This window comes from Syngnathus floridae, chromosome 1 (genome assembly GCF_059516105.1).
Source record: "Syngnathus floridae isolate MCC-2025c chromosome 1, RoL_Sflo_1.0, whole genome shotgun sequence".
Taxonomy (NCBI): domain Eukaryota; kingdom Metazoa; phylum Chordata; class Actinopteri; order Syngnathiformes; family Syngnathidae; genus Syngnathus; species Syngnathus floridae.
Window position 1 is genome coordinate 23,033,723 of NC_142413.1, and position 10,958 is coordinate 23,044,680.

General features: G+C 42.0%; 1 protein-coding gene across 3 annotated transcripts in view; it reads left to right on the forward strand.

Annotated features, from left to right (window-relative positions):
• neurl1b (neuralized E3 ubiquitin protein ligase 1B) overlaps window positions 1-10,958 on the forward strand; it is a 30,562-nt gene extending 19,604 nt beyond the window's left edge. The window contains exons 1-6 of one of the 3 annotated variants that reach the window (XM_088388252.1): window positions 93-421; window positions 5,431-5,672; window positions 5,843-6,176; window positions 7,408-8,142; window positions 9,406-9,531; window positions 10,155-10,958. In XM_088388252.1, coding sequence (XP_088244378.1) covers window positions 391-421; window positions 5,431-5,672; window positions 5,843-6,176; window positions 7,408-8,142; window positions 9,406-9,531; window positions 10,155-10,402 — 1,716 coding nt within the window. In that variant the 5' untranslated portion in view covers window positions 93-390 and the 3' untranslated portion in view covers window positions 10,403-10,958. Of the gene's footprint in view, window positions 1-92; window positions 422-1,995; window positions 2,176-5,430; window positions 5,673-5,842; window positions 6,177-7,407; window positions 8,143-9,405; window positions 9,532-10,154 lie in introns of those variants that run through there. The other 2 variants (XM_088388261.1, XM_088388244.1) reach the window with 2 other exon arrangements.

Here is a 10,958-nt window from a genome sequence, read left to right on the forward strand (position 1 = left end):
GAACTAAATATTCTTGAGGTGGTACTCGGTGTAAAAAGTTTCTATATTTTGTGACTATTGCTGCTTGCTGTGTCTTTAAAGTGGTGCGGACAGTGGAAGGGAGCCGCTCCTAAAGAAAGGAGGGGGGCATTCGCGCGCCTCTCGGAGGTGTCCGCCTGCTTCTCTTCCAAGCAAAGGCACACGCTAAAGACACACACACAGTGGCGGTTTTGATCGAAATTCACGCAGATTTTTAATAGCATTGGGAAGAGAGACAAGAGGGAGGGAGAGTGAGCGAGAGAGAGGGAGAAAAAGAGCGAGAGGAGAGACTGTACACATGGATGTGCAGACGAGCACTGCAATAATAATCTGGATTAATTTCACAGCCAGTACGCGGAATTTGTGGACATAATGGGGAATACCACACCCAAACCATTAATAGGTGAGAATTGTGCTGATCATTATGTGAAAATGTGCGTGAATGCTTGAGCGTGTGCTCTTGGTGCCATTTCCTGCACTTGAGCTCGCTCAGTTTTTGGAAACGAGCTGCGCATCACGGGGGAGCTGAGCATGATTCCACTGGAGCTCCCCCTGCAGCTATCTTTCTCCGACTGTAATCTTTTTAATCATCTGTTGCATCGTAAATGCTCAATAAATAATTCAACTTGAGTGTTCCCAAAGTGACTGTGTGCAACTGAGGGTCACCGTGGTGGTCCATCTAGCACCATCATGACCACCTTAAAGATGGAGCAAGCTTATTTGTAACTATCGTTTTGTGCCTTTGTTTACTTCGTAGTAGGAGCACTCAAATTTTAATGATAAAATAGAACGTAGTGGTTGTAGATGAACAGAAAAGCACATCACCTGAAGTTTTGTTTTTGTATTAGACACAATGACAGGTAGTATGAATGTTGGTTCTGAGGTTCTGATTTAACAAATACATGCATAATTGAAGACTCTAAATGGTCCTTAAGTGTGAATGTGATTGGTTTTTTTTGTCCATAGTGTGTGCCCTGTGATTGGTTGGTGACTCTTACAAGGTGTTACAAAGTTAGGCTCCAGCTTGCCCATGACCGGAATGATGACAAGCGTCATGGAAAATAAATAGATAAACCACTCCCACATGTAATTACAATAGCTGGACACAATCCTTTATTAATCGATAATTGATATTTAAAAGTCCTGACACTTGTGTGAATTGATTGTTGACTAATCATGCCATGTCTTGTGAGCAGACTGAGGTCAATTAGTGGAGAGTCTAATGTTCAAAGCAAACATGGTGCAACAGCATTTAACTGTTTTGCTGCACCCAAATGGAACAATTACCATTATTCCCGAGTATAAATGCTTACAAAGCTATATTGAAAACTATGATTAAGGTCTTTTAAAGCATTTCGAAAAACTATTTTCCCAAATCACATCCTTTGGGTAATTTTAGTAAACAACTTTTTATTTCTGTTTTTAAATACTGATTTTCAAACTGTTTTGATTGTAAATGTCCTTAATTCTTCTCTTTTATTATGTGTAAATTACTTTGCCTTTAAATGTTGTATTTTGCCTTTAATTTTTTTTTTTTTGTCACTGTGAAGCACACCTTGTGTATAAAATGTGCTATATAATGCTGCCATGCCTTGAAGCAATGGAGGCAAAAACAGGTCATTTGGCTTTATCCAGCAGAAGCGCTGTTGTTTTGTCTTGAACTCGTTGTCAAAGTGGTACAAAAGTGATTAGCATAAAGTAACACTGTTTACATTAAGAGCACAATTCATAATATGGCTACTGTTTTGTCACATGAGGAAGTGAAGTCAAAGATCTTCTTTACAAAAACGTTCTTCTAGCTCTCAACACAGCCTATTCATTGAGTGCACTCAAGCGTTTTGGCGACAGCTTTTTAGCCACAAGTACATATGAAATGAATATTGTTGACGTTTACTGTAAAACACATGAAGTCAATCAAGTGATTGCCAGGCAAAGACTCTTGCTTGTCCATGCTAGTTTTGTTTTTATTGTAATAGAATCATTTCCTTTGTCTACTTTGTCCTGACACCTCAAAGCACTTTACTCGATAATCAGTTCCTGATGCTTTGATTTACTGCCTGTCCTACTCCCACACCCACACTCGTGCTAGATACAGTGTGGTTACTGCAACCGGCACCCCTCCGACGCGTGGGTTTGGACTCAATTAGTCATTGTTTGGTGAGAAAGAGCATTCACTGCTTGCATGATACACACTATATGTATTTGTGTGAAAGTCTTCTTGTCCCATTCCGGAATCTTAACAGTCACTGTGATGAAAAGTTTTCAGAATGATGCTCGTGGGGATCCTTCAACAAAGGCTCAATAAATAAGGCCATGACATTCTCATTAAATCCGTCAAAACCCATCGCTCTTGAAAATCAGAGACTTTAGCCTAGAGAGGAAAGAGAATAAAGGCCCCGCTTATATGGACGATGGGCCTGCTTTTTAAGCACAACATCCATATTACGTCAAAGTGTCATGTGCTTGTGAGGTGTGATTACAGTGCTTCCCCTGCTATACGTCATTTCCAGCAACCATTTTTCACAAGTTTTCACTGTATGCAGACAAGCTAAGTGCCCCTCTGTGCTGCAACATGCCGGAAAGTAGGAAGAAGAGGAAGAATGCATCAAATGTAAATAACAATCAACAAAAGAACTTGAATAACAAAAGAACATTAACAGAAAACAATTGCTGTAAAATAATCAAGACAAGCAAGCTAAGAATTTGCCCTAAAATTGAAGTCAAACAAAAAAATGTGGACACACTGTATAAAAATCCCTGAATAAACCCACATTAAAAAAAAAAAGCATTCAAGTTCCCTGTGATGAAAACGTGATGGAGGATTGAACTACCTAAATTTTCTGAGAAGTGTTTTTTTTTTTTTTTAAATTTGCAGCTGGAACATCCAATAGGTGTACAAGACATGTTTATGGTCCTCCAGACCATTCAGGACCACAAGGCTTCCAGTACTGATGGTCTGACAGTAAAATCTTCTATAGCATTTTAGCCCACAACACATTAGTGAATGCCTTTAACTCTCTTGCCCCAATAAGGGAAAGGACTAAAAAAAATTGGCTCCTTGTGTAGCTCTTCTGCACGGACCGCAATATCCTCTCCAAACCCTTGACCATCTTTCTGAGAAGATTTCATCAAGTTATCCACCGGGATCAGCCGCATTGTGTGCCGAGCAGGTGGATGATGGACAATATCAACCAAATTGGAGAAATTTTGAAGGTTTCCCATTCACTGACTTTTGGCGTTTGACCACATTGAACACAGCTTGCTCTGGGAGACGGCATGCGCCGATATTGTATTCTGATGCTATGATAACCATAAGCAAAATATTGGCGTATCACATCATTAAGATTACAACTCAAATAACCTTTTTGGGAAGATTTGGGAAAAGGAAAAAAAAAACTTTTCCCATCAAACACAATTGTAATTAAAAATAGAGTGAATATTTGGTTTGCACAGTGCATCTTTCAACATGCTCCTTCCCTCCTCTGTGTAACTGCTCACCCCTTCCCTATCTGCTTGCCAACAAGGAGAAAAAACACGTTCAATTAAGAGGCGGTTCATTTAGTCAAATCTACAAGCAGCCAATCATATCATGCCCTGCTTTAGAAGGCCCCTCAAAAAGGAAAACGTGAGTATATTAGCAGTTATTGAAACCTCGACTTTTAAAACCAAGGTGAACTGGTAATGGCTATAGGAGACGATGACCAAGTTTGGGTTCAGCACTGATCTTATTGCTAAGATCCAGATGTTGTACATACAAGAACATGAAAGGTGTTCAGGTCAACAATGGCTTTAATGCATGCCAGGTTAAAACACGAAACATCTCAATTGTTACTCAAAACAGCACAATAATTTTCATATTTGTACCAAAATTTGAACGCCTCATGCTTGTCACGCGTTACATCTTCATGGCAATTAATTATACAGTCTTTTTGTGTAATTCTGTTAACTGAATAAGTATCTAATCAACTAAATAAATGACACTCAAAACAACAGCGATAATAACTCTTGAAACGTTCCTTACAGCTGAACATGTCACTTTGTGTCACATTTGAATATACTGCTACATATTTCAAAAAACATAATTTGTGGCAAGGCCTAAAGTAGGACATGCATTGTGGAACATTTTACAGTAATCTATGTACTTTTCTTCTGCATAAAGGAACCAGCTGACATTATCGGCCATACGATATTATACAGCTCAATTTGATTCGATACAAAATAAATGGTCCCAAATCATTGTTTGATTTCTGACCCTTGACTAAATTCAAAGCAATATGTCTTGGGGCGCTGCATTGTATAACACTGCAATAAAGGATAAATCCTTTGAACAGTGGGAATCTTTCCTGGACTATGAGGAGCCAATAAGAGGGCTATTGAGTTTGTTTATGCTGCTGGCCAAGGATTTTGTCAGTCTTTTGCACATTAAAAAAGATCAACACCAGCACGTGAAGACGTGACTTTCTCTTGATGTGATTATCTATTGTCTTGTGCGATGTGACCTTTCCAGTGTTGGTCTTGTAAATACTCTGTTTGGAGTTGGCGGTATTTTCTCATCGGAAAGACGTTCAGTTACTATCACCACTTGAGAATGTTTGGCAGATTTAGTTCATTCAAGCATCAATGACTACAGTAGTAAACAAAAGACTTTGGCCATGATTAATTGGAACGGCACACACACGCAAACAAAAACTTTCTGCAATTTTCTGTGTTACCATGAATCATTTGACCACTAATATTTTCATTATGACTTTACAAATTGCTTCATGTCAAAACACATACAGGGTAAAAAATACTGTATATTCAGTAATGGTGAAAATTACCAATTAAAAAATATATTATTATATTTATTATATCATTGCATTTCATCTTATCATTACTGTCAATGTTTATTCTACTATGCTGTATTATATATGATTTATAAATTCGACAAAGAAAATAAACGTATGAAACAAAATTTGAGCTACTATGTTGAATGTTAAAAATCAATAGAGTAGTTTGATATTCGTGCTTACGTATGTAAATACGTACTATCCCTTCCGTGGTTTTGTACTGTGCGATTGCAGTGTTTGGTACAACAAGTTCTTCTTCAAGCTGTGTTATGTGTTCAAAGAGGTTGTTGCGAGGTGCATGGTGTCAGTGTGGGAAAGGAATTGTCTAAGACTCTGTGGGCTCTTTTAAATAAGTGGCCTTTGCCTTCTATAGCAGCGATTCCCAACCAGGGGGGCGTGGCACATTGTGTTGCTTGAGACATAGGCAGGGGTGCTGCATGCGAGAAATTGTCCGATTGCACTTTATTTCGCCAGAAAATTCTTATTAATAATACATTAATACATCTTTATTCAGCCATCTCTGCTAATGACATTTGTAATTGGGTTATTTAGCAACTTTTCTGGTTTGACTCTAAATTTGCAGATGCGACCCTGCAAACCCGTCCAGTGGCAAACAGGCAGTACTACACCTTGCCCAACAATGTGACCGCACTTGAGAGAAGGTCGGCACATCCAGTTAGCATCAGTATGGAGTCGCCCCGCTTTCACCCCCACGCCAAAGGCAAGAACATCCGGCTGGATGGGCAGCTTCGCCGTGCCACTCGCAAGAACAGCTTCTGCAATGGAATCACCTTCAGTCACAGGCCCGTCCATCTCTACGAGAAGGTCGGTTTGCTTCGACTTGTTGCAGAAGTTTGTATTTTGAACAGTTAAAATAAATTGCCCGTTTCACCGTGATTTCACTTGCACCTACAAATAACTGACATGTTAGCAGAGGCGTTTTCACATCCTTATGTACATCCCTAATCATGACTATATCAATGCTTCTGATTCAGGTGAGGCTTCGTCTCACCGGTGTGCACACTGGCTGGAGCGGAGCGCTACGCTTTGGCTTCACCAGTCTAGATCCCAGCGACCTGATCATATCCGACATCCCCAAGTACGCTTGTCCAGATCTGGTGACGCGGCCCGGTTACTGGGCCAAGGCGCTGCCCGAGAGACTTGCCCTGAAGGACAGCGTGCTGGCCTTCTGGGCCGATCGTCACGGGAGGGTGTTCTACAGTATCAATGATGGCGAGCCAATCCTCTTCCACTGTGGCCTCAGCATTGGCTGCCCGCTCTGGGCCATCATCGATATCTACGGCATCACTCAGGAGGTCACGCTGCTGGGTACGTGTCACGTTTATCTGTCTCAACAAGCTTCCTCAATCTGAGCCAATAAACTTAGCAGCATTCATAGCACTATTAAAATGATGTACAATACAAGTGCAGTATCATAAATCCTGCTGTATGAAGACAATAATAATCAGATTGGGTTGCTCCATTGACTTTAATGGAAGTCAGCCTACACGGCTCAATATAAGGCACCACAACAGTAATAATGTTCGTAAGTATTTGAAATTATTTTGATCGGTAATTATTATCATTTTATATAGAAGAATAAATAAATGTTGCCTTTTTTACTCAAGGGAATAAGTATTTTCTAATGAAGACAATTAAGTTATAACAATTAAAGCTATATTCTAATTGTACTTACTTAAAAGATCAACTTAAAAGGTCAACTTGAAAACCCATGATGGTTGAACATTGCTTTGACCGATGGCACTGCTAAACCTCAGGAACATATTTACATAGTGTCAATAAATACAGAGCTAATTTAAGCAGCTTCCAAACAGGGCAGAGAGCAGCTGTGCCGCCCAGTTCCAATGTCAACTTTGGACTGGACATATAGGTAGTAGCGTCACGGAGTGAGCAACAACATACATGGGCGATACCCAGTCTTCATTTGGCTGAATCTCTCACTCCTGATGACTCCTTCAACAGACTTTCGCCATTTCTTTGTTGCGCTTCGTTGGGCCCTTTTGTGTTTCCTTTTATTTCCATCACCGCCTGCCCTGTAGTTCCCTCCCCGACTATGTTTATATTCAGTCTGACAGGAGCTATAGCCATGTTTGGTCAAGGCGGCAGATCCCAGGAGCTTTGGTGAGGGGCCAGTGCACTCATCTGCTCTACGCCATCACTAGAAATAGTCATAAAGGACTGGACCATAATTCAAATGAGACAGGACTAGTGCCAGATTGGTTTACAGCCCTTGTGTTACAAAACTGTTACAATGCAGCAGTGTAGTGAGTTGATAGTAAGGAAGGAAAATCACGGGGACGGTAATAAAATGCCCATTAGATTTGTGGAGCTATTTGTATTCAACTGGAAAAAGCCCCTGCTAATTATGCAATCTGCATTATGTAAAACTCTGTGTAAATCCAACATTTTGTAGTCGCACAACAGCAATATTGTAGAGGAAGGTATGCGTCTAAACTCACACCAATCTTTAGCGTGCTGCCACTCATTGGGATTCATTTCATGCACTTTGTCATGTCATGCACTTTTTCTGCCCATACAGAAAGCACGTTTGCTGAGAGCGTTAGATCGAGCTGCCTGAGCGCGGCCCGCCTGAGTGCCTATCTGCCCCAGAGCAGCCACGACTCAGCCAATTACAGCAACAATCAACTGGAGAACAACCAGGCCGCCGCCGCCAAGATGGCCAACATCCAGCTCCATACTTACACTCAGTTCATCCCTTGGTGTTCTTCCAACTCATCCTCCACCAAGCCAGCCTCATCTGCCTCCAGCGGATTGTCCCGAGTGGTCCACAGCCTCCCCTCCCCGCTGGACGGCGACCTGCACTTTCACCCCATCCGCGGTTCCGACATCATACTGTCCGCGGACCGCTCAGCGGCCTGCATTCACTTTCTGGACAGCAGTCGGACTCTTGTGTTCAGCGATCGGCCGCTGCACCAAGGAGAAACTTTATACGTAGAGGTTGGCCATCTGGGTCTGCCTTACTTCGGGGCGCTCTTGTTTGGTTTGACGTCCTGTGACCCGGCCAGTCTGCACGCCGGCGACCTGCCAGCCGACCCCGACGTTCTGCTGGACCGCAAGGAGTACTGGGTGGTGCATCGCGGCTTTCCCATGCCGTGCTCCGGGGACGTACTCAGCTTTAGCCTGCTGCCCAGCGGAGAGGTGCATCACGGGGTGAACGGAGTGGGACGTGGCAGGCTGCTTTGCGTGGACTCTTCTCAGGTGCTGTGGGCCTTCTTCGCCCTGCATGGGGCTGTCAACAGACTCAGGATACTCGGTAGGTTTTGAGCAGGGTCCAACACGTGTGGATTCAAATGATCAGGATCGCTAGAAGTTTTTTGCAGAGCTTAGTGATGAGCTGATCATTTGACTCGGGTGTATTCAAACGATCAGGATTGCTAGAAGTTTTTTGCAGAGCTTGCTGATGAGCTGATCATTTGACTAGGGTGTGTTGGAGGAAATCCTGCAGGGTAGCGGCCCTCAAGGACCAGACTATAAAGCAATCAAAATAAGAAGCAACAAATGGGATCCGTTTAGGCCCCAAAAGCGTTAAACTAAAAGAGAACAAAGTGGAACGTTGCCCTTTGCCAAGGTTGTTCGTAACAATAAGTGAAAAATTCATGGAGCACTTTATTATTGTTTTTATGCCCTTCTGTTTCTAAAATGGCCCTTTCCTGCTCCACACAGCATGACGCAAGACACAACCATTTATGATTCTCTGGCAAGGCAATCGTTCCATTGTGACACAAATGGGCAAAGTGAAAAGAATTATTTAGAGGAGGCCACTTCCTGGTACATAGAGAATGACCTAAGATGACGGGACTGATCCATTTTTAACTCGTGGGCGCGGGAAACTGTTCCATCGTGACTTGAACAACAAAACGAGAAAATAAATACTCCAAGGAAAACAAAGTCATGCAGCGCTATACAGTATTTGTTTGTTACCCCATCCATTTGATAGTTGGAAGATTATTTGTGGTTCACCAAATGGTTTATGGGACTGTATCATCTATGATTTTAGGGTTGGGCAAAACAATTCTGCAGTGTAATACGGGAATATTCACAGAGCGTGATTTAACACGAGATAAAACTGTTTTATAAGATCCATCTGGAATGGATCCAGTGATATGGCTTTGACCAACTACAATGCGGTGAGCCGACGTTTGTACAATAAGCAGGCATTACAATGACAAGAATGAGTTCAACTGTGGCCACAGGGTCATTAGAATTGACAACAAGTAGCAAAGCAGTTCACTTGCAAAACAACACCTCGTCCTTACGTGATGTTAACTTCATCTTCAGTCATTGGTGGCTGAGCAATCTCGGTTTTTAAAAAGCTCATCTATCTGTTGCAGTCCCACAACTCCCCCACAAAGTCCCATCATCTGGGAACTATTTTTTGGAGACCCAACATCATTAGCATCAAAGAAAGAGAAACTCTCAAGATCCTAGCAGTTCAAGGCTGAGCGAGCATTAAGTGAAAATGATGCACTTCCTATTCTGCATCTCCGCATACCTCTTTATTATCTTTGTGACCCAGGAACGCAGCAGCCAAGCCCTCCCTCCACATCTCACGGGACCTCCCACAGCAGCAGTCCAGACGACAGCGATTCAGATCTGGCCTTCAGTGTCAACAGATCCTCCTCTGCGTCTGAATCCTCTCTGGGTGAGAACAACACCTACAGTAGATCGTCTGGGCGCGTTATGACGGTGTATCAGCTCGAATGGGCTACACATATTGTGATTTTAAATATCATATCCTATGTTAAAATCTAACAAGTAATTAGCAAGTAGCGACGGGCGAGTACCGATACCATTTATCGCAATTGGCCCGATAGCCAGCCTTATTTCAAGGTATCGGTACTTGCTATTGCCGCCTTCTCGTGGCCGTTTTATGATCAGGAACTAGAAATTAAAAGCCAGCCTTATTTCAAGGTATCGGTACTTGCTATTGCCGCCTTCTCGTGGCCGTTTTATGATCAGGAACTAGAAATTGAAAATTAGAACGGAAAAACACCATTATATTCACACATTGAAAAATTCTATATTCACATATCTACAGATCGCTTTTTAAAATCACCTGTCATTGTTTTTTGGCAGAAATTCAAATATTCTGTATGAAAATTACTAGTGGTTTCGGTATGTGGTATCAGTGAATCGTTGAGGACTCCAACTGGTATTGGTCTGGCAAAATGTGGTGTCGAACACCCCTACTCATAACTAACACAAAGGACTTATTAAAGTACTTTTCCCCAACTGTGTTCTTGAAACATTATCTCTTCTACGTAGTGACTGCTCCCAGCTCACCTCTCAGCCCTCCCGTCTCTCCTGGCCTGGCCGGCTCAGAGTGGCCCTCTTGTGAAAAGAATGGAGAATGCACCATTTGCTTCGACCAAGAAGTGGATACGGTCATCTATACGTGCGGCCACATGTGCCTGTGCAACGACTGCGGACTGAAGCTCAAGAGGCAGATCAACGCCTGCTGCCCAATTTGCAGGAGGCCCATCAAAGACGTGATCAAAACATATCGGCCGTGATGACTGGTGCTCTCATTCTCTCAGGCCTGGTTGGACGCCAACTGCAGATTAGCCATAAGAGGACATCATTGTGCCAATGGGATTTTGTATGTTAATCATCTCTCGAGATAAACAAACAAAGCTTCACTGTCTAATCATTTTAACAACCAGACTGCGTGTGTATTTTTGGTAAAGAATGATGCGATGTTATATATACTCAGTATATTATACTGTATTATATCATGATGTTTAATCATCAGTTTGCTTTCTAATGTTGCTACATGTATTCACAAAATGGTAAATGTCTATTGTTGCAGATATTTTAGGCTTCAGTTGGAAAACGTGGATTTGACTTTTAGTGCCTTAGATTATTATTTTGTCTCCATTTTGTGTTAATTGACAATCCAGGCCATATTTTTTAATGTTTCTGATGGACAGTCCTGATTTAAAGGCACCCCAGAATGTGTAAGCGGTATGTGGACAGTAAATTAAGTCATGTGTTTGGAGAGGTTGTTGGAAATGAAGAGTCTGCTTTTGCACATTGAGTGAAAAATAAAAGTGAGGTTATAGATGTCAA